At 43.8% G+C, this 24235-nt stretch overlaps 3 protein-coding genes across 3 annotated transcripts; 1 reads left to right on the forward strand and 2 right to left on the reverse strand.

Moving 5' to 3' along the window:
- Positions 1–129: 129 nt before the first annotated feature.
- mybl2b (v-myb avian myeloblastosis viral oncogene homolog-like 2b) lies at positions 130–7975 on the reverse strand. The gene is made up of 15 exons (XM_076267612.1): positions 7721–7975; positions 6763–6859; positions 6610–6681; positions 6424–6516; positions 5957–6177; positions 5320–5467; positions 5073–5132; positions 4682–4879; positions 3719–4021; positions 2595–2737; positions 2159–2258; positions 1947–2057; positions 1648–1758; positions 1421–1555; positions 130–1144 (listed from the first exon to the last, which is right to left on the reverse strand). The coding sequence occupies exons 1-15, from the start codon at positions 7738–7740 to the stop codon at positions 1016–1018; spliced, it is 1941 nt and encodes a 646-aa protein (XP_076123727.1). The 5' UTR covers positions 7741–7975; the 3' UTR covers positions 130–1015.
- Positions 7976–8041: 66 nt separating this feature from the next.
- Positions 8042–9282, forward strand: LOC143103793 (uncharacterized). The gene is made up of 2 exons (XM_076267614.1): positions 8042–8283; positions 8464–9282. Exons 1-2 carry the CDS (start codon positions 8259–8261, stop codon positions 9075–9077), a joined length of 639 nt encoding a protein of 212 aa, XP_076123729.1. The 5' UTR covers positions 8042–8258; the 3' UTR covers positions 9078–9282.
- Positions 9283–9285: 3 nt separating this feature from the next.
- ift52 (intraflagellar transport 52 homolog (Chlamydomonas)) lies at positions 9286–15068 on the reverse strand. The gene is made up of 14 exons (XM_076267615.1): positions 14933–15068; positions 14467–14619; positions 14242–14329; positions 13852–13981; positions 13556–13631; positions 13394–13465; positions 12702–12828; positions 12513–12596; positions 12352–12420; positions 12091–12245; positions 10402–10489; positions 10060–10168; positions 9752–9897; positions 9286–9638 (listed from the first exon to the last, which is right to left on the reverse strand). Exons 2-14 carry the CDS (start codon positions 14583–14585, stop codon positions 9594–9596), a joined length of 1308 nt encoding a protein of 435 aa, XP_076123730.1. The 5' UTR covers positions 14586–14619; positions 14933–15068; the 3' UTR covers positions 9286–9593.
- Between the last annotated feature and the right edge of the window lie 9167 nt (positions 15069–24235).

Genomic DNA, 24235 nt, shown 5'->3' on the forward strand with positions numbered 1-24235 from the left:
TTTTGGAGGTATTGTGTCTCTTTCTCATTGGTCTTTCCTAGTAGACACCAAAATAAACCCACCCCCTATTTGAAACTGTCAGAATGGTTAGGTCCGAGACTGGGGGGAATGACTGCAATGACACCTTAATGAAATATTACGATTTTAATGTTTTTATACAAACAACTCACAGAATTGAGGATAATTAATTACTTCTAGGACCTACATTTAAATTAAGTACAGTTGGTGCTGTAACATATCTCCTTTTTTCATAAAAGACATTTCACTAAAATACTTTGAATACATCACCCTGATCTTAACATGGAAATACAGGTTTGCCTGAGTTTAAGGTCCTATTCAATTACACATTCTATACACAATTTCCAGAAGGGTTCATTGACAAATTAAGGAGCTCTATATTATGTAGATGATTCTGTTGCGGTATGAGCATCCTAGCACACATAGACAGGTCAGCTCTGACCAAAGTCTTTCTACTTCACTGATTTATTACTGTTTAAATTTCACAATCTAAGATGCAAACCTGATCCAAACCAAACCTGAAGAATAATGGGAAGGCTGCATTATTTCAAGTGTGATAGATCTGCCTGGTTATCCCTAAAAATGGCAGTCTCAGGAGAGCAATTACAGAACTAACAGAGTGTGACTTAAACTTCAATGTACTTCTACAACTGTCTATGAGTACTGAGGTGAAGACATGTAGGTTACTAGATATATGGTGCAGCAAACTTGAGGTGCAATCAACATGAGAAAAGAGATGCTACAGTTCTTATGTTATCAGATGAGAATAGAAAGACAAAACAATGCTGGGCTAGTGACAGTCAATCCAGAGACTTCCTAGGAGAACGATGCTAATTCAGGGCATCACTGGTCCATGTAATTTAAGCAACACTCATTTATCTTACAAAAAGCATTCAGATTATTTTAGACATCAAAACATAACAAAGCAAAATAAAGAGCCAAATAAAGTACAAAATCAAGTCGGACAGAACTGACATCAGTTGAAGTGAGTGACAACTCAGGACAGGATGAGTGCACGGTTAGGGGTGTGAGATTTTAAGGAGCGCAAAAACCGCCGGGCTTTTTGGGTCAGGATCAGCTGGTCCTTGGTCCGTCCACATACAACCTCCTCCCATTCCTGGGACATCTGAGAGTGAACAAAACAGAATTTACAATGAAGACACAAGCAGTATAAATGCTGGATGTAAATTATACACAAAAGAAACATGGAGGTAACCTATACTGACTGCCAGATAGTCTTGATGGCCATTTTCTTCATTTTAATTAGTCTACATAATACAATACGATTAGACGCATTACTGAAATGTAGGATCAGCAAAACTCAGCGTTGGTACTACATCAAATGAACAATTCCACAATGTAGCTATCCCTGCTTAGGGAAAAAAGTGCATGATCTGCTCACCGGGGTTGGAGGTTCTGGTAAAGAACCTAATCCATTCTCACACGGCCCAAGGATGAATCCCTGATCTAGAACGTTGTCGTCTTTCTTACAGGAAAACGAGGAGGAGTTGAAGGATGAAGAGAGTGACGTCTCAGCCTATCAATACCAAACACGATAGTCAGGCATAATGCAGATGTTCACATGGGTATTTTGTTTTGTTAAGTGCATGTTTGGATAAAGGTGCGAACCTCAGGGCTCATCTTAGGCATGTGCTTGTGAGGCATCACTCTGGCAGACTCGTTACAGTCAATCACGTCCAGCGCCAGAGACTTCCGTACTTTCTTCATCGGAGGCCGTTGCTGAGGAAAAAAATGTCAAGATATTTGAAATCAGCGACAACAGAAAGAGCAATATGCAATGCATTTTGATATATGTTTATATCGAGAAAATACGTAACATAAGCATGACAGATGTTTAGGCACACTAATAACAGCTGTATAGAAACAAACCGAATACTTCTAAAAAACTGAAACACCCCCAAACTTACTGCTTGTTTGCGCCTCAGTTCAGGAGGAGGAGTGTTGTCGTCCAAGATCAATTCGATCCCAGCCTCCTTGCGCAGAACCTCTTTTAGGTCCTCAAGATTTGGAGTTGGAGGCTTAGAAGAAAAAAGAAAAGAAAATAATTGTTAGGATTTTGACATGAAATCTTTCACATGAAAAAACTTTCTTACAGTTTTTTTTATTTTTACTGACTCACCAGTGGGCGTAGAGGGCCATACTTCTCCATGGCGTTTTTGAAGGGTGTTGGAGTCCGGGGGTTGGCATCCAAATTAGACTTGTGATTTGGAGTGATAAATCTATGAAGTCAATAAAATGAATGGTGTCAACGGGGATTATTATAAACAATGTAACATTAATCCCTACAAGGTGCATACTGTATAGGACTGACTCTTGCGCATGTAGTAAGCCATTCACTGTGCTCATAGGGTTTTGTAGTGCAAGACTATAACTTTAGTTATTTATACAAATACACTTCTATTTACATGTGATTAAAAATGCTATTCATACATACAATTGACATGGCAAAAAGACATAAGACATAAGAAAATCACATGGAGAGATCTACAACAACTACTATACAATAGCTTAGATCAGATCACAAAACAGAAAGTGCTGATGTGTGGGGCACCTACACAGAGTTTTCTTTCTGAGTGAGTGGCGTCTTGTCGCGGTGCAGGGGTGTGGTGACAATAGCCTTCTGGCTGCACACAGGAGTGGAGGTCAGTGAAGGGTTCTCCAGCTCCAGCGTGTCCTGCTTGGTCCACATGTTCAAGAACTGCAAAGAGAAGACAGATTCAAACACTGTGAGGACTAAAGTGTGCCATGCCTTAAGTACCATATTGGGCTGAATGTATAAAACAAGGTTTTTTTCCCTCAAAATATGTGGGGTCGTCTTAAATTCGGGGCCAAGACAAATAAATTGAAAAACCAATAGATGGCATCGTATCAATATTTTGTAACAAGTGTTTTGAATTAAGTGAGCAGTCACCATCTTTCTTTCACAACAGTGGCACAATCCTGAATGATGGAGACCAAGAGATCTGTGGTCCTAAAAGCAGCTGTTTCCAACAGGCTGATAGAAGAGTGTGAATATGTGACTGAAAAACGTTATGAAATGTCCATTACCAGAGCGGTCATACAGCTGAAGACTTTGGAGATCACTAAAGAGCTAAACACCCACTGACTTCAAAACTAGCCATAATGATGCGACGCAATGGACTGTCATTGCGTTGCAAAAGTCTTGCCCAGCGCTTGCCCTCAGACTTCGAGAAGCTACTGTCTTTTCAGCAGTATGTGATCAACTTAAGGAAAACTCACTCACTCCCTCTGGATCAGACCCCCCCCCCTCCAAAAAAAAAATTAGTGCTGAAAGGGAGGCTGGGTCTTCTTATATTCAGGGTCGTCTTTCATTCGGGCCAATACGGTATTATCCGGTGTCACATGATGACATTACTTTTATAAAACTCATTGTTCTATATCAGGAGTCCCCAGACCTTCTCCTGGAGCTCTGTCTAACCTCAGAATCAGGTTAATATAATACAGCAGCTAATAATGTCTGGGGGTCTACTTATAGGTCAATGGTGTTAATATTTGAGGGCTATTCACATGTTTCTGCCATGTTTCGACTACATGTTTAGCAGGGAGAGTTGAATGGATTAATTGATCCCCATTTCTTTTACTCTCCCCTTCAGGAGTTTCAAGAGGAGATTCAGAGTGGCAGGCTTCGACTTCTGACTGGCCATGATCGCAGCCCTACCTGTGATGGTGAGAAGGGGAGGATCTTGACAGGGGTGCTCTTGGGGGTCATGGAGTCATTGGAGTCAGGCGAGCCGGCGATGCGGCGGCGGCTGTGGCGGGCGATGATGGCGGGCGGCGTGGCACCGCGCGGCGAGATGGGGATGAGCTCGCCACGGCTGCTCTTGCTCAGCTCGTGCAGGGCGCTGCCTTCCAGCCGGAACTGAAGCAGATCGGGGCCGGCCCCTGGGCTCGAACTCGAACTCTGGCTCTCCTCGGGGAGGTCAAAGGTCACGTCAGCCAGGTTGCACCAGCTCTCCATGTCCTGATGGACAACAGGGAATGTGAAATTTAAATATAATTAAGGTAAAGTCAGTAGAGAATAGGCAGAATAAGAATTAGCACAGGAGTGTGGGGAAATGATAAATAGAGAAATACAATACAGAGGGAATTAGCACAGGAGGTGGCGATATGGAGGGCAGACGGGAAATAGAGTCGAGTACAGTAATGCATTTATTATGCCTTTATGGAATATGCTGGTAAAAATATAAACCCACTGCCATAGAGGCTCTGGCATTGTGCCATGTCATGTAACAGAACTCCTTTGGCTATAAGACCACAGAGCGGAAATGCTGTGTCATGGATGTCAACTCCCTTACCATAAAGTTTTTGTTTATTTGTTTGTACAGGCTACATTTCATGGAAAATAATATTATTAATAATATTAATAAATAATAATACAGTATTATTTAAGTCTTTGTATATGGCTTGGTTTTTTAGTGCTGAGTGACTGAATTTCATAGAAAGAATAAAACTGAAATGTATATCTTACTTCAACAAACAGCAAGTACATGTTTGAAGTAAGAATCCTACATTTAAACATAGAATGAAATGAATCTATTTCATCCTAAAGAAAAGACAAATCATGCTACACAGCTAGATGAGTACAGCATTTTAATCTCCCCTGTGAGACACATATTCATACCCCATCCATCATCTCCATCACTTCCTTAAGGGCAGGTGCCGAGGAAGGAGACAGGAACCCAGAGCTGTCCACCACCCACTGGTGCATGCTTGACTCCCCACCGCTGTCCGAGTCCCTTATGGGGGTCACCACACCTTTTCGGCAAGGCGGGGACTCTGGCTTAGCAGGAACTGTTTCAACTGCAGGACATGAAATATCCTATAGGGGGCAGCACAGGCATGAAAAAGTTTTCAGAAATAACTTCTAATTTATGAAAAATAAAATGAAGGAATTTGTATTTGGAGGCAGAATTACAGAAAGTTCTTTGTTAGGTTGGATTATTCAAGAATATAGATCTGTGTGAATGAGTTCAAACTGCCACTTAAACATCATTGCGAAGTGTGAATAATACCTGTTGCACAGTTTCCATCACTTTAACATTGTCCACAGCACCATCAAAGCACAGCTCCACCTGAAGTCAACAAAAACAACAGCATCAGTAATGACAGTTGTCTACAACCAAGTCAACCATCCAAAATTCAGAAGGTAAGCGTTCAGTGTGTTTTGCTCAAAACTGATTTGGTAACAAGCACAACAGCTAAAACAGAACTCATGATATACAAGTGCTTTTGAGTTTCTGAGGGAGCTGCAAAGCTTACAGGCTGGCCGCTGCTGTGATGAGCGCTGACTTCGCCCTGCTCAGTCTGGCGCGTCACTCTCAGATTGGTGTCCACACCTGTGTAGTACCCCATCTCCACCTTACGCTTGATGGTGGAATTCCAATGGTTCTTCACAGCATTGTCCGTCCTACAGTGGAAATGGAAGCTAACGTTATAGCGGTAGTATATTATAGTATCAACCACAGTAGCAATAACACAGACACATAGTAGCAATAACACATAGACACTAACTGAGACATGGATGCAAAGGTGAGTTTAACTGGCTATTAGCTGGTGATTATTAAGTCCAGTGACATCTTCCAGATTTTTATATGACATATTGCTAGTAAATAAATTAAGGATGCTGCTGTTGTGTCGGACAGACACATGCCCCAACATGTCCAAAAAAACATCACAATCCTAAACCTATAGTCTACAGTCAATTGTCACAGCACTATAGAGTTAAAACTAGTGAGCTACCTACTTAAAGACCATGCAAACACCATCAACAGCCCAGCTGGCACTGATAAAACGTTGCAAACTGGCAATGTGAAGTTGTGAAGGATTTTCTTTCATTTTTCATGGGGCGTTTTGACCCGTACAACAAAACTGCACTGTGCACAGCTAATTCTCCCACCTTCCAGGGAGGAGTTTGGCAATCTCAGCCCAGCGGTTCCCCAGCACACTGTGAGCCTTGTAGATGACCAGATCCTCCTCTGTGGTCCAGGAGGATTTCTTCACGTCAGGGTTCAGGTGGTTGTGCCAGCGTTCCCGGCACTGTTTCCCCAGGCGACCCTTCAGGTGCTTGGCGACCATGGCCCACTGCTTGTTGCCATATTTCTTCACCAGCTCAATAACCTGAAATAATAATGTGGTTTGGTTATAGAAAACACCTAGAGTATTCAAAAACACTAACATGTCACCTTCTTGGGCCAAGTCAAACCTTTTAGTCACAGTGTTTCTTTGGGAACCTGTCACAGACACGTTAATGTCAGAATCTATAAGGAACAATAAAGTGAAAAATGATGCCTACAAACCTGTCACTACATGGTAGGGCAAGTTACTGTCAAAAACACAAATTATATGAAAAAGAAATCATATCACCTTCTCATCCTCCTCTTTTGTCCACGGACCTTTCACCAGATCGGGATCAAGAACTTTAAACCATCTGTGTTGACACTGATGCTCGGTGCGGTTCTGAATATTTAAGAAAAGATGATTATAAGTTAATTGGTGGAAATATAAATCAAAGTGAGCAAAGATGTGAGAGATTGCAGAGACATAACTCACTGGCAAATAACTGGCAATTCGTTTCCAATCATTTGGTCCCAACTTCTGAACCAAGGCTCGGAGGTTATCATCCTGTAAAAATTCAAGTAAGTAAGTTGGGATGTACACCCTTATATCTAATGGGGGGGGGGGGGGCATCACCAGTGCAAGTACCTCTTCCCCGGTCCACTTCACCTTGACTTTCCCACAGTCTCTCTGCTCAGCTACATCAGAGTCCGTGTCCTGACACATCCCCTCTTCACCATCCTCACTACAAGGACATAAGAACAGCAGTGGAAAAGGCTTAGTGTCAGGGTGAGAGGTACACTTCACACACAGTACCAAACATCACATCCTAGTGTTACAAGTGTTAGGAGAAGGTTGAGAGCAAATAAACAGATTGCTGGATGCTTGTTTGTGTCATCAACTGTTGTTGGACACGAAGCACACATCAGTGCTTGTATGCTGAGTACATAGGAAAATTTAAGCAAAATATGTCTACCGGTAATTAAAATTAACTGCTTAGGTAGCATTCGATGTCATTATCTTAACATGAAACGTCTTTCAACACACCTGAAACTAAAATTGCATAAAGAGTGCAACTTGCTAAACATCACGTCTTTTAATCCTACAGTTCTTGTGACATTACAAACTCAAGCTATAGCTACACAACAGGATAGACCTGTTAATCGCCCATACACATAATCAGTAGCTACGACAGCTAACTAAAGTTAGCAAACACTATCGCGATTTTGGTATGCGTTAACCTAGCTGATTGTTAATGACTCCTGAAAAAAAAATCACAAGCAACTAGCTGCTACGTGATTAACATTTTTTTTTACAGTTTTTGCACATCTACATTATTGCAGTGCTAGGACACCAATCGCTGTTGATTGTTTTCAAATTAACGTTAACTTATTGTTGTTGGCTAAGGTAGGGTACAGCTAAATTAACATTTACATTCATTCCCGTAACGACCGCACTTGGCTAAGTTAATAGATCTTTTATTTTTGTGAGCACAATTGCAAATATCACTATTTTATATCACATGCAATAATGTCATGTTATAACTAATCACTGAGATCTGATGAGCGCTTAACAGCAAAAAATAATATCCTAGGCTAAAACTTACCCGCGCGACCACCAGGACATTTCCCCGCTTATTTAGCTGTTTTGAAGTCCAAAATCCCCGGAACAACGATCGAATGTTTAGTACCACGTTCTGCATGCAGTTTCGTAACGTTTAGCACATTTTAGACCTTTGCGATTATTATCAAAAGCAACCAAACCCTTTTGATAACAGAGCACAACAATAGAATTACATTGCAGTCTCCGCGCTCAAGTTCTTATCTCGCGCTTCTTTTTCTCGCAGGTTTCCCGGGAGTGACGCAAGGAGAGTTGTGCGCACGCAGCTCTGCGAACGCCCAATGAATGAACTCTCAACTCCCCCAAGTCATCATCTAAATTGCTGCAGTTTTGACTACATTTAACACAAATAATATTAATAAAAAGGTCGTCGCATAGTCGTAGCTAAAGTTTTCAGTTTATCATCTCCCGGTGTCAACTTCTTTCTTACAACTTAGTGCCGCTGTTCTTCTACTTCATGATAATTAGGCTACCGTGGGCTATAAATAGACCCTACTGAAAACAATTGCCTTGATTACACACTGATGGCATCGGCTCACAGCAGTATTGGTGAGAACCTTTTGTGACACTTTGTTTTTGTCTAATTACATGTAAGCTACGCTTTCATGCGCCTGATTTAGCATATATAACCGAATGGTTTTTATGATGGTTCTAGCTTTTACTACTTTTTACACCTAATTTCAAGCATAACGTGTCTTCGTGTAGGCTAACACTCGTTTCTCTTCTCAGATCTCAGTAAGAACTCAGAGGGGCTGTCCCTCTCAGAGCTGGACAGAGGCTTTTATTTAGACCAAAGCCTTTCTGTCTCAGCCCTGTCCATGGAGACATCAGCAACCACAATGCGCTTTCCTAAGGGAATCGTGGTAGAGTTCTCGGACAATAACGCCTCCATCAATTTCGAATCCTTCCCAAACTCACCCAACGTTCTCTCACCTTCACTGGTATCACAGCAAAGCACTCCTACCCCTCATACATACAACCTGGAGCTTCCGTTCAGGGTCCAGGGAAAGTCCTCCACACCTACCCAGGTGTTCCTCAAAAAGCCAGTTCTGGCCAGCTCATTAAACCTCTCCAGCGTGGATCTGACCACAACCAATCCGTCCTGGGAGGTCTCCCTCATCAATCCCATCTCCGACAGCCCAAAGCTGGCACTGGAGTCCACTTCGCTTGAGTTGACCTGGAGCCCCAAAAATCAGTCTGGGCAGCCAGTGGCTGAGATTTCCTCCCTTATGTGTTCTGGCACTCCACCAGCCACTGCTCTGTCAGATGGACAGAAGTCCTGGAGGGAGACCCTGCCACTGGGTTCAGTGCAGGAGGAAGAACAGCAGAGCCTGATGTCATGATGCTGAGGATGTCTCGTGTGAGCGGATTGCCTTGAACAGGTACTTGATACAATACCCATGAAGAGAAATGAAGTTTCTGATGCTGTGCATTTTTGGTTATTAAGTTGTAAACACTTCTAATCAAGTGTTTTTTTTTTCTGACAGGATGTGAATGTTTTTATGTCAATATTTAAAAACTAATGTTTAATAAAGAGCTGTAACACAACTGTATTGGTATGAACTTTTATTTGCATACAATTTATACATTTAATAGTCTTTTATTAAATAGGATTTAAACATTGAAAAGGGTAGAAAACAGTTTAGCAAAAGGTAGAAAAGGCCCTTGACTTGTTGCATGTTTTTCTACATGTCATGCTGATCAAAAACAATTAATGTACATGAAAATATGGTTTCGGCTTTGCTATATACAGACTTTAACAGCTGAAGGAAATGCCGTTTGGTTTGGACTGATTGAGTGCAGTGTACACACTCGCCCTCCTAAGCCTTGTCCACGGTTTCCAGATAACCTCTGAGCCATCAGAGAGGTGAAAATCTCACATCTGTAGTGTCGATATCGTGCTCCTTTTGAAGTATAAAAAAAAAAGACCTCAGTTTTAACATGTTTGGTAATTAAATGCTAAGCCTCTACACTGTTACTTGTAATTGTATGGGTATTCCTGATCAGCTTCACTCACCTGATTGAGTTTCTTGAACTCCACCACCTGAAAAAAAATGTGCTCAAGTATGTGCTTTGCATCTCTGTGATCCTTATCCAGCTTTCCAGTCACACCAAGGATGTCCCCACATTTGCGCACATAAAATTCCAGATCGTCATCTGTGCCTGGGAGTATGGATGATCAAAAGAGATACGGTATTAAGTTATGACAATAATACTATTGCATAGTACAATTACTGCTCAGCCACAGGGTAAAGGGCTTGGGAAACTATGCGGGTATTTCTCTAGCGCTGTAGCTGCTCAGATTACTAGGAGTGCTGCACTCACATTTGTTTGAGAGCTGAGCCAGTCTCACTTTCTCAGAAGAAAACGTCTCATCAAGGTCAAAGAGGTCAAGCATGGGAGGTGGAAGGTCTCTGAAGGCTGGCTGAAAGACCTGCACAGGGAGGAATTCTCACAACCACTCTACAGAGATCATCTGCAGGGCTTCTTAGCCTCCTTTGTTTTCGCTTTCAATTACGCCGTTGTGGCATGTGTGCTGTTTAACAACCCTCTTGGATTTAGCAGTACTATGTCAAAAAAAGTAACTGTTTGTTTGGCATGCGTGAATCACTGTTTAAGAAATATAACAAATTTGTGCGTGAGCCTAACGTTGTGAAGTTTGCTTACTGCTGGTTGAAGAGCAGGCAGGGGTGTTTCAAACTGAGGCTGAATCAGCTGGAGCTGCTCATGTTTCACATGGAGCTGCTTGTAGGAGCTGCAACAAAAAAAAAAGTTTCATTGAAATATTGACAGATTTACAGACCATCACAGGCGACCACCCCAGCAAAGTCTGTTAAAGTTTTGAGCTGTCCAATTCTACAAAACTTACGGCAGATGCAGAAAATGGTTTAAGAGGATACATATGAATTGTCCCTTAATTACAGTATGGAATCATGGAACTAACCTTGTCGCCTGACCCAAATTACACAGCTAAGAACCTTTTTTCCCTTAACAAAAATAATAATTCAACAGTGATAAGTGCTGACCCCTTGTGATGAGGATACTGTGGACCTATATAACAAGCTAAATCAATGTACCTGCAAGTGATTAACTGGGTCCAAGAAGTGGCTACCAAAGTGAAACGATGGAACTGTTGAACTACAGTATTTGACAGGTTCATCATATGTGAAAAACGACACCTGCAGTTTAGGAGATGTGAGTACATATGGGGCCCAGAATAAGAACACCAAATTTAAAAAAATTAGGCTAAGCGGCTCTTAAAGGTATCCAATGCTGTTTCAGTTGTTTTTGTCCAGATGTATGTAATTAAGGATATGTGTGTGTTCTTGTCTTTCCTAAAAAAAAAAAAATCAGTTGGAATAAAAAAAGATGCAGAAAATAGCGTCATTCACACAACAAGTGAACAACAGCTTTTGATATAGACTAAAAAGGAAAAAGGTTTTTTCCTTTTTGATTGGAAAAACACGGCTGTTTATGTAAAACAGGGAGAGTAGGCTGGGTGGACCAACTGAATACACATTTACGTATGCAGCACGTCATTGCAAAAAGAGCACGCCACTATTAAAAAACACAAAGACTATATCTGACTATCACTGAATTCATTGAAAACACCTTTGAAAATATGCCCTCTACTTCCAGTCAACTACTGCAGTAGGCTATTCATCAAACGTCTATCAACAAAAGAAGCAAGCAACGACTGTGTAAATAAATAATTATAAAATAACTATGACAATTAAAATGCTAACCATAGGGGATTATGTGGACTATCTGTGGTGTTTTGCAAATAGTATACATACATGGAATAAAGTTCTTAAAAAACACATGGAGGTCTGATCGGAGTGACAGCTGGCTGAACCAATAAGACATCATAAGTAACATTACAATTAACTAAGCCTGGCTGTTAGCCTGATCGGGACACATCAACTTTGAGGACAAAATGTTAACTTGCTGTCTAATATAATATATCCATCCCTTGACAAGTACCATAATAACAAGATAATTAGTGTTATTCACTTCACCTATCAGTTGTCATAATGTCATGGCTGATTGGTGCATGTTGTAAACCACTTTGTCATTAGATTAATCATTGATTTTATATGTATGTATGTATGGCGTACACTTGGGCAACAGCAGAAGAGCTATGAACTATCTTCTCACAAGATGGCGGTGTCTACAATAATAGTCAGTCTGTGCCAGTCTGAATTTAGTGACCCCTTCAGTGTTAATACATGACCCTTCTTGTCCTTGTTAATAGAGGAACAGGTCCAACCAGACAGTCTGAAATTATTCATATGTCAAGCCTATGGAGTTTTGCCCTTTTTTCCCTGCTGAGGGCTGCAATAAACCGGCTCTAACCTGATGACGCGAGGCAGGGTGTCTGTTGACAGCTTCATCAGTGACATGTCAAACAGGGAAGTGAAGTCACGTGGATTTTCGTCTCCCTCCTGAAGGCACACCCGTAGTCTCTCAGACAGACATCCTGTGTCGGGTAACATGGTGTAGTCTGTGATCTGGGCAAAACAAAAGCAGCATAAACATTGAACACACAAAGTCACTTACTTGTCTTTATAGCAATGAAATAAGCTACTACCCCCATCGCAACCAACTTTCACTCACCTCTGGGTCCTCAGCATCTATCTGATTCAGGTGAATATTATCTGTCATCAACCACTGGAACACAACATCCTGCAGCACAAAGAAGAGTGCTTATTATGTGAACACAGAATCACTACGTTTTCTAGATGGCCAAAAACTGGAAATGATAACTGAACACTCACCATTATTTTACTGTTCTCCTCCTTGTCAAGGTACTGGTCACTGAACATGTGACAGGAGCCCAACACTGCCAGTTTTCCTCCATCCTTTGAAAGAAATAGAGATTTGCCGTGGGTCATATCTGTTCTTAGCACTTAAAAGGAATCATGAAATTTTTTTTAGCCAGGTTGCTAAGCCTGGCTCCTGCTTACCTTGGGTCTGTAGAACGCCAGAACAGGTCGGTTCAGGGGGAAGCAGACAGAGCCAGTGGAAAGCACAGCCACAGCAGGTTTCATTACACTCAGTGTGGCTCCATATGGGTAGACGAAGGTAAGGGCCCTGTGGACAAGACAGCGGTGTGTCATTACACTGCAGATCCTACTCACGATTAAAGGGCCGTTCACACCAAGAACGAAAACTATAAAAAAATATATTATTCTTGTTAATATGAATGATGACGTTCACACATAAACTATAACAATAATGACATGAATAACGATATCTTTGGGGATAACTTTTAGACCGATTTGGAGAACGATAAAAAGCTAACAGCCAATCAGAACCCAGAATTTTAGCCATCACATTCATTAACACAAGGAGAGACTTTGCTTATCGGTGGCCAGTGTGGACGCTTTTATCGTTATGGTTATAGTTATTGTTATAGTTCCTGGTGTGAACGGCCGTTAACACATGTGCACAACATCATGAATCATTCTTGAATTTCTCCTTGGAGATCAATAAAGTATCTATCTATCTATCATGTCTGTGCTATAATACACATGGGTGAGGTTGGCAAAGTATTAATGGCTATAAATCTCAGATGCTTGCATTTGATGGAGTAGCAACATAAAGAGGACAGATGATGGCAGATGATAGTGCTTTACTATAGGACATATAGCCTTACTGTGCATTGTTTCCAGCACTTTCATCATCAATGACACCTGTAACAGTTTTGCCAGCAGCTCTACTGATCTCTCTAGAAAAGAAACAGAAAGTTTACAAACATCAATCAACAAACGAACAAAATCCATAAATGTCCCTAAAATTATTATAATTGTGCACAAACCTGTTTAAAACGCCATTGGACACTAATGCTTCTTTGGGGTGAAAATATTTGTAATAAACATTCCTCACCACAGCATCTGTAAAAGTGATCGGAGAAATACAGCAAGAGACATGGTAGTCAGCCTAATAAATGTGTAAAGATAATGTGTGAACTGTGAAGGGTAAACAAATGTGTAACAGCAGTTTCTCCTTCCATCTAACTATTAAAACACTGAGCAAACACTGCCATTTATGAACCCATGAAAAATAGCTATGTCAGCAGTTCCGTATTTTCAAGACACAATGTCTGATGCTCACCATTGTTAACCATGATGCCATACTCCTCTAGGAGAAAGTTGATGTTAGTGTCATATCTGGTTTCCCCTCCTTCTCCCAACATCACAAGGATATTCCCACCGCCATCCAGATAATGCTTGAGGACTTCAAACTAAACAAACACAGAATAAGCTAAAATAAATCCTACATTGCACTAACACCAAATCAGGGATGGTGTACTTTCAGAATATGTTGCGGGGGGTCGAAGACAGTTGTCAGACAACTGTAAAAGATGATTGTGTTGTGTCTCAACATCTATCATTCACAATTATACCCACACGGACGGACAGACAAAATCAGACATATACAGACCACAGCATACATACATACATACATACATACATGCATACATGCATACATACATACAGATACCTCAGATCCAGTGAACTTCTCTCTTGGTCCCGCAGTGATCCATAGCTTAGTGCCCATCAGTTTCTCCTGGGTAAGCTCATCTTTTATACTGTCAGATGAACCAATCGTATGGTAAGGATATACGTATTCAGCATTTGAGCAGTACAGTCAATGTCAGTTTGAAAGTAAAGCATTTTCACCGTCTCATAATTTCTCACTGCCTATCAAACAGTGAAGTCGACTTACCTCTGTATCTTCCACTGTACCCGAAGTCTCTTCTGAAGAGACTTGTATCCTGCATTAGCGGTGAATAGTTCTCTTTTCGATGCATTAAAAGCAACGCTGTTGCGCTGGTCTTTATCCATTCTCGACCGTGGATATCAAACAGATATACATATGCTATAGAGAAATCGACACTTACGTTTTTTCACATACCACAGTTAGCTGGCGAGGAGATTTTACATTAGCTTCTATAGCCTATCGTTAGCGTTACATGCAAGCAAGCAAGGCCTTTCCAAGTAACTTGTTAACGTTACAGCTATCTATCCACTAGTGCTAGCTAGCTATCGTCAACTAGCTCGTCGTCGCCAATGTAAAGGGGTTATGTTTACTATGTCTATCAGCAGTACTAGACTATATTACAATAACCTATCTGTGTGATTTCAGTCAATACAAAATAAATTGCATACAAATGTAAATTTAGCAAGCCTACCGATGTCAGAAACAACCGTGATCCAGTTGCCCACCCAATGGGATTGTGGGTAAAAACAGAAGCTACAACAGTTACCAAGGGCGCTTGAGCCTAGCAACCACTGAGCTCAAATAGTCTAGTCGTGATTTCATGAACCCAGAAATGTTGAGTACCCTAAAGTTTTATTGCAGAAATGTCATCTATAGGGCTAGTGGGTGAAATTCAACTTGGTTGCCTAAAGTTGCACTTTGGGCAATTTGCATAATTAGCATAAATAGGCAATTAAGGCGAGGCAGTACAGGTGAATAGGGTAAAAAATGTAAATAATAGATATCACCATGAAACTTTCTGAGTTGATTACTTATGTTAAGATGAGAAAAAAATGTATTGCATGTTTTTTATATTTTAATGTTTACATATGCAAATGAGGCCCTATCTCATTAAAAATGCTCTAATTTGCATACACACAAAAGCAGATAGTGTGATAAAGCCAGGCTCAAAATTGTTTTTCCAAGGTAAACACGTGTACTTGGTTGGGTGAGTTGGTGAAAACCTTTAAGAAACTTGGTAAGGAGGCAGTGTTGACCTATGGACAGAAAGATTAAGAAATTAAGTGTGCCATGCAAAACTAGAAAAGCACTCCGAGAGTGCAGACCTCCGCCAAGCGAAAAACATAACCGCCTCTTGGATCCAGACGGTGATCCAGATCACTCCCGAACTTTTTGAGTTATCTTGCGAACAAACAGATGAACAGACACACAGACAAACAAACAAACAAACAGACAAACAAACCCCGATGAAAACATAACCTCCTTGGCAGAGGTAATAACTATATAACAGCATGCACACACACAAACCCACAAGAACTATACAATATGCAAAATAACTATAACAGCAAGCACACACACAAACCCACATTGTAACTATACAATATGCAAAATAACTATATCCAGCATGCACACGTACACAAATGCACAAGAACTATATACAAGAACTATATACAACATGCAACACGCGCCAGCACGCACACACACACACACACACACACACTGTAAACTATATAACTATATACAGTATGCACACACACGCGCACACACACACACACACACACACATATTTAACAACAACCACACAATCCCACTCAATAGCCTTCACCATCTTCATCATTTCTTTCCTCATTCCCTTCAGTCTCATCATCTTCTTGATCTTTATCTGAATGTATTGTGAATGGGTTGCAACAGCGGACCTCACCCCCTTCACACTTGCAATAGTTAGTACAACTGAGACTTGCAGCATGGCAGCTGCAGTTTCCTTTGCTGCAGGCTTTCAATGTGCTGCAGCTACAGCTGGTGACATCAAGCAAATTTACGAGTGTTGTTCATTGAGACCAGGAATGGTATTTCCTAAGAGTACTTTCAGCGCAGATGTCTTACCCTTCCCACAGGGATAGGAGGCAGTGTCACATCCCATGGGAAGGGCAAGACATCTGCACTGAAAGTACTCCTAGGAAATACCATTCCTGTTCTCAATACAGTGCTTGGGGAACCTGATGCCACTCATAGTGACCTAAAAGATACTGGGACCGAGTTCTTTGTTGCACTGTATGGGCAGAAGAAGGCCAAGTCGATGAACAACACTCGCTACCAGATTTACAGTCGCAGCAAAAAGCCTCCTAAGCTTAAAAAGCTTCCTCCAACATTGATAACCTGATGCTGCACATACTGCGTGCTCATCTTCAGGTCATGTTGTGGAAGGCTGCAGGTCAGAGAGAGCCTCCTGCAGAGGCCAGAGACATCACGCAGTTTGGGTGGGAGGTTGCTAGTGAAGGGGCTGTCATGCCCGCTCTTGCCATTCAGGCAGTGGCTCCAGTAAATTTGCTTGATGTCACCAGCTGTAGCTGCAGCACATTGAAAGCCTGCAGCAAAGTGTGGTGATTTTATCTAGACATAATAATAATACTTGTGTGTGTGTGTGCTGGTTTATTGGAAAACATTCCATTTACTATAAAGGTGTTGCTTGTGCAACTGTTATGCAACATTTACTGGAAGTCATGAGACTGAGCTGTCAAAGGCTAAGAGTGAAAGTAAAAACAGGGCCTGGGAAAGAAAGGTGCTTACCAGAAGGGCATAAATAGAAGGGGCTAGCAGAAGAGGAGATGCAGGGACCTTCCGGGGAAGGGAAGTGAAACCAAAATTGGGATGACACATAGAACCAAATCAAAACATACCCTGCCTGGCAACAGATTACACATAGAACTTGATCACATGTATTCTGCCTAGCAACACACATTTTTTAATGTTTATATGAGAAGGAGTTTCCACCAATATCTCAAGTCCCAAAACGTTCTGATTGGCTAGAAGGGGCCTGGTGACGCTCCTGATGATAGGAACGCCTCTCAGGCCCCTGAGAGCATAAAAGAGAGAGCTCAGGCACATTCAGATCAGATCTCATCGGGGTAGCAGCTGCAACTCATCACTCTACTGCCTGACGGTTCAGTCCTGACATTGTTTGGATTGTATCATCACTGCAATACGGTGAATAAAGGATCAACAGTCTTCAGCATTTCTCGTCTTGGTGTTCTCCTTCGGGTCTTTGACATCAGAGTGCTAGTTGGATTGGAGGTTTCGGGAAGTGGATAATTTCCACGACAGATCTGGAGGTTCCTACCGAGATTTGAAAGGATTCAACAGGGGAAGCAGTTCCGTCCCGGGTGAAGCAGACTTCTCCAGTGCAGCTCTCAGGGCCCAAAACAAGGTAAGCGTTTTGCTTATTATTAGGAGAGCTGTACTGTGGGAGTCGGTGGGTAGGCCGGGAAGGGGTGTTTTACCAGAATCCTCAAAAGAATAGTGGAGACACAAGACAGAGATTGGGTTGTACTGTTGATCTTAAAAGCGTTTTGTGATTGTGAAAACCGGTGAAAATAGTTTTCAAGGAGAAAACTGAGTTAAATGGCCACGTAATGATTTCCAAGGAGGAAATCTAGTTTTCAAGGAGAAAACTGAAATAGTGTTTTAATTTCCAAGGAGGAAATCTAGTTTTCAAGGAGAAAACTAAAATAGTATTTTGTGTAAAGGGAGCACGGGCTGCCCTAAAATATATGTGTGTCTCAGAGAAAAGAACGGGTTAATAGGTAAACTGCAATATTAGCTGTGAGTTAAAATGTGTAAAAAACCGTCCTGAACAAAAAGGGTGATGAACAAAACATATTTTATCATAATTTGTTGTTGTTTCTGTAAAAGCTGAGTGTGCGCCGTTGTGTTTTGTTTTGTTGCCTGGGCATGGGCCCACAATAGATGCAAGACAAGTACACATACACATTTGAGGTAGAGGAGCTCGGCGAGGGAAGGAGGATCGTCACACTGACAGACGGGCGTCAGACTCACATAATCGAAGCGGCTGCGGGCATTTTCATAAGAAGGTTGCACAACAACCATAGTCTGAACATAAGAAGATTGTTGCAGCTGTTGGAGGTTTTTGCAGATGCCCCCCCCGAGCCCCGTGCTAGAGCAACGGTGCCTAAACTTAGGATTGTGAGAGACCATAGGCCAGAGACCCTAGGAGAAATCCTTTACCGCCTTGAGGTTTCCGACGATTCAGGTGAGGGAGAGCCCGACACAGACTCCTCAGAGGAGTTCACTCCAAACAGTAGTGTGGGAGAGATAGAGGTAGACATTGGACAGAGGGAGGCCAGTGCCCCACCAGAGACAGGCTACAGCAGCTTAGGGTCAGAAGAAGAGGGGCGCCAGGAGCCAGACCAGGGGGGTCCAGTGAGAGCTCCAACTCCCTATCCAGGTAACACCGTATCCCACCAGTTGATCCACAGCCCATTCCGTATGGTCAATAGCCCAGCCACTCCCCGATATAACCCACCACCCTCTGTAAGCTACAGCCCAACCAATCCCCAGTATAGCCCAAGCCAAAGCCCCACTGTGTCTCAGCCTGAGCAGGAGCCAGAGCAAGAGAGAGCGCAGGGAGAGGTTCACGGCCCGGCTGAGCCCCAGTCAGTGCAGGATATAGAGCGGGAGGTGAGGGAGATAGTTGGCCGAGACAGAGGTAGGCTGGCCAGTTTTATGAGAGGGTCTTTGTCAGTGTCAATATTCTGGAACAAGGAAGGAAACAGCAGGGACAAGTATTCAGTTCACATTGACCAGTTTGACAAATACGGAGGAACCCACTCCAGGCTGGGCACCCGCGTAGCACCATTGGCCCTGCAGACAGTGATAGAGCAGGTAGGAAAGTTTGTGGGGGTAAACACAAGGCCAGTGGTTGACCAGCTCTTTGCCCCACCTGAGGGCAGAAAGCGCAAGTTTGAGAGAGATTCTCCAGCTACAAGGAGGAGAAGGACAAATAACTAGGGAAGAGTAAGAAGGGGGAGGTACTGCTGCAAGACCTCTATAACGACTGCTTAGCTGAATAAAATTCCATAATGGCTGCTTAATAAAAACTTGTAATCTGCTGATTTTTGCTTAAAAGTGAAAGGTTTTGTACTTGCTTCAATAAATAAAAGAGGAAATAAAGCCAATAAATGTACTTTGTGAAAAAATAAAATAAAAGGTTAAAAGGATAATTTTGAGTGAAGAAATATTATTGGAAGGAAAGGTAAGGGCTTAAAGTCCCCACTGATGAAATAGCGGTGGTAAAATAAAGAGGATAGTTATAATAATAGATAAAAGTAAGAATTTAGAGAGAATAGGCAGAGTGACGCCCACAAATAGCGAATGAACTTAGAAAGTAAGTGGCATATCACTTTCATTCGACAGCGGGACAATAAGTGGTGCATATTCACAAGAAACCGAGAGGGCCTTGTGAGCGGTGCATATCGGTGCCATAGTTACACAGAGCTACTAGAGAAAGTAGAACATCTGATAGGGAAAGCTTACCCATTAGAATTAGGAACGCCTATGGACACAAGGAGTGACGATAGCGATACATCAGATTAAGCAAAGCTCAGAAACTCAGCGGCTAGGTCCAGGAAAGACTTTGAGAGTGTATGGAACATCAGCAACAAAACGTAATCTGGACCATAGATATCACTGAGTACGGCGAACACGACTGGAAAATAAGCATCCGAGACCGAGAGGATCAAGAACAAGTGGGGTACGTAGGGCGGTTCCCCTTTGGGTGCAGATTCCCTTTCAGGTGCAGATACCGGGACGAAATAGACGAGAAGGCAGCACTTCCCCTGGTGTATGAGCTAACCCCTTTTACCCTGCCGCAGGAAGAACCGGAGGAAGCACAGCCCCAAGCAGCCGGGAGTGAGGAAGGGGCCACATCTGGCGGCTCGGAAATAAAAGAGACGTGGACAATAAGGGTCGCGGAAAGCGGAGATAGAGGGTGGAGCGTGAGCGCCATAAACAATAGAGGGGAGGTACTCGAGGGAGGAAGAGCTGAACTAAATACGGTCCTTGAAGATTGGGGAGAAGTAAGGGACACCATATTGTATACGGTAAGCGACCTCCGACTGGACTGGGAGGAAAAGGACCAGAACAGGTGCCAGAGGGAGAGAGAGAGGCAAGACAGAGAGGACTCCCTCAAGTTCAGCAATAGGGAAGAAGAAGACAGGGAGTTTGAAGAAGACTACTTCAAGTCTATGTGGGGCAATAAGGTCTACCATTTCACCAAAGACGCTGACATCTAAGAGGAAAGTGACACATCAGACTAACAGAGACTCAAGAGCTCCGTGGACAAGGATAGAAAGGATTCTAAGAGGTGTATGGAACAGGGACAGCAGAACGTGCTCTGGGCCATAGATATCGTTGAATACGACGAACACGACTGGGAGATAAGCGTCAGAGACGGAAAGGGCCAAGAATACGTAGGATACGTGGGTAAAGTCCCCTTTGAGTGCAAATTCCCGTATAGGTGCAAGTATCGAGGCGACATAGACCTAAAAGCAACACTTTCTTTGTTGGGGGAATTAACCCCTAATAGCCTGCCAGTGAGGAAGCAGGAGGAGCCACAGCCCCAAGCAGCCGGAAGTAAAGGAGGAGCTACATCAGGTGATCTGAAAATAAAAGAAAGGTGGACGATAAGGATCTCCGAGCACGGGAGTAACGGGTGGAGCCTGAGCGCAGTGAACGATAAAGGAAGGACATTTGAAGAAAGAAGAGGCAAACTAAATACTGTCTTCAAGGAGTGGGACGACGTGCGGAATTCTATACTATACTTAGTGAGCGACCTACGGCTGGATTGGGAAGAAAAAGACCAGAATAGGTGCAAGAGAGAAAGGGAAAGACAGTACAAGAAGGACCATCTTCTGTTCTGCACGGACCGGGAGGACATAGCAGAACAGGAAAGGAGAGACTACGGTTTGGACCTCTAAGAAGAATGGCGACCAGAGTAATGACACCCCTGGAGGAAGTAGTAAAGGAAAATGCCATTGCTGAGAAGGATGTAAAGAGCATCAACCATAAATGGTTCCTAAGATACAAAGGGGACCACACAGCATGGCCAAAGGAAGGGTCACTCAACCCGACAATAATTGCGCAGATGAGGGAAAAAATTATGAACTACAAAGGCTATGACAAGAGCACACGGAGGCAGGAAAAGAGAGAGAAGGAGTTGAACACTCTGGAGGCCTTCGCAAAAATATCGGAAAGGAAGAGGAGGCAGAGGGCTGACCAGAGTGACACGCCGCCCGACACTCCGCCCACAACGCCCATCACAGAAAAATGCCCCCAACTACAGCCCACGAGAAGGGAACTGGATGCTTTGACTCAAACATCAGAACCAGGGGCTCCACCCATGGAGGAGCCACGTCCTCCCCCATACAGGGAAAAGGACAAACTATACCCGGATGTGCCACGAGAGGAAGATAACGCGCGGGAGATATTCCGACGCCTGGAGGAAAGAAACCCGCGGGCCCTGGCGATACAAGCACCAGGGTATGGACCACAGGCCCCAACGGTGCACCTGGCAGTGCAGGCCCCGCTAGTAGTGAAAGGAATCACACTGGAAGGATCCTGCGCGGAGGTTCTGAAGGAAATAAAGAGGATAAGAAGAGAGCAGGCTCATCCCCAGTCAAGACCATCAACACCCCAGCCGGCGTCTGCACGACCATCTCCACCATCATCCCCCACCGGGACGACCATCCCAGAATACCTCCTGGAGGGCACAGTGCCGGATGGAAGGAGGGAATGGACAGGAGGAGAAGAAGCTACGGAAGAGCAGGTGGTGAGTGACTTCCACGCAAGCACAAAAGGACATTGGGAGACAAATGGATCTCCGGTAACCAGCCCCCAAAAGCCCTACTGGGAGAGCCAGAAGACGGGTGCGGGTGACCCGGAAGCTGAAAGGAGCGAACCCCCACGCCTCCCAGACCAAAGGAGGGAGCAGGCCCCTGGGGGGAGAGAAGAAAGACAGAAACAGTGGTTTGAAGAGCTGTGGGACCACCTGGAGGCAGTCATGAAAAAATGGATAAAGGCCACAGGGGAGGAGGAGAAAGAGGCCCGAGATGGAGAGGCCCTGGAAACCCTGGCCTGGGTGAGGTTGCAGGTGGACAAGGAACCTGTGATGGAGGGGTGCAAGGAGCTATGGCGGAGGCTCAAGGAATACATCCAGGCATGCTGGAAGGAAGTGGAAGAGGCCGTTAGGCAAGCAGAAGACAGACACCGAAGAAAAAGAAGAGAGGAACAAGGGAGTGAAGAACGGTATGAGAGAAAAATGATGAGAATGGAAGAAGGTCTGAAGGAGTTGAAAGCCGCTAAAAGAGTCGGATCAAAAGAAGGAAAGCTGGCCGAGGAGATCATGAAGGAAATAATAGAGGTGGAAAGGTGGGGAGAAGGAGGGGCAGGCCCAGGGAGCACGCCAGAGCATGCCAAGTATAAGAAGGCCTGCAGGGAATGCTGCGAGAGCCTAAATAGAGAAATGACAGAAGTCCTGAAAAGAATGAAGACCATGGTAGCGCAAGAAGAAAGGGAAGGAAAGCTCAGAGAGGAAGAGATGAAAAAGAGTGAGGAACTGAGAAGAAACCGTCAAGGACTCGGACGGGAGTCCTCCGAGAAAAAGGGGGCCCGCCGACTTACCTTCAAATTATCCTGCAGTCCAAGTACGATAGCGGAAGACGAAGAGGAAGACATGGACGGAGCAGACAGCCAGGTTGGCTCAGGAGAAGACTATGAGTCGGCGGAAGATGAAGAAGAAGGACTGGGTATCATGGAACAGTTCCTTGTAGAGCAAGTTCAGAGAGAACTGCCACAGGTCCCGAAAGAAGCGGACCCCGCAGTGTGTCTCGGCTGCGGAAGAACGTTTAGAGGAGAAAAGGGTGTGAAGACCCACCAGCGACAAGTAGAGGCATGCAGAGGAAAGGCCGGAATGCTCCCAATGATGATCCCGCCAAGTGTACTCGCCACAGGACTGTTCGGAATCAGCAGGATGAAAAAAGGAGTGGAGAAAGGCCTGGACGAGATCAGAAAAGGGGTACGGAAGGGACTCAACGAAATTGAAGGGGGAGTGAAAAAAGGCATGAAAGAAAACAAGAAGGAGCTGGAAAAATTGGAAAAGGAGGGAAAAAAGGAGAGAGAAAGAACCAGAAGAGAAAAGGAAAGGAGGGAAGCCATCCCAGAAGAATCGGATGAAGAAGAGACAGTGGTGATGGCACCATTGATAACAAAAAATCAAACGGCCCACTACCAGCCGTGGACCCACTCAGATGTGAATGGCCTCATTTCGCGACTCCCTGTCCTGCATGAGGGTGCGGGCCGATGGATAAGTCGGCTGGAATCAGAAACTCAAGGCCGAAATCTGGCCGTGGGAGACATAAAGTATCTACTCGGCCTGATATTGGGAAAGGCGGACACAGAGGCTGTACTGGAAAGAGAGAACCTAGGGCGGTTGATGAATGCCAACAGGGATGCCCTGTGTTTCGACAGTGTCCGAAATGATGTATGGAAAGCCTTGAGGGCAGCATACCCCAACCAGTACAGCCCCTCAGCCGTCTGGATAGAGAAGCTCAAAGATAGTGATAATCCCGCAGCCTTCGTGGAAAAGGCAGCGCAGGAATGGACGATAAGGATGGAACAAAGGCCAGAAGATTCAGGACCTCTCACCATGCAATTCAGGAGAGCGGTCATGGACGCCCTGCCAAAGGAAGTGAGAACACAGTTGGAAAATGACTGGCGCGTGGCAGCCATGCCCAAAGAGGAATTCAGGCTGGCAGTAGTGCACCATGTAACTCTGTACAGACAAGGGAAAGACAGGGAGGAGCAACAAGAAAAGGAGACCATAAGGAAGCTGACCCATGTACAGCTCCAGGAGGCAAAGGGGGCAAAGAAGGCAGCCACCCAAGCTCCAGTGATGCCCACTACAGCCCCTGCCCCACAGCCA

The sequence above is a fragment of the Alosa pseudoharengus genome, unplaced genomic scaffold, assembly GCF_046254945.1.
Source record: "Alosa pseudoharengus isolate Yale_2024_CS ecotype anadromous, Long Island Sound unplaced genomic scaffold, YU_APseudo_1.1 YU_APseudo_1.1_scf_5, whole genome shotgun sequence".
NCBI lineage: Eukaryota > Metazoa > Chordata > Actinopteri > Clupeiformes > Clupeidae > Alosa > Alosa pseudoharengus.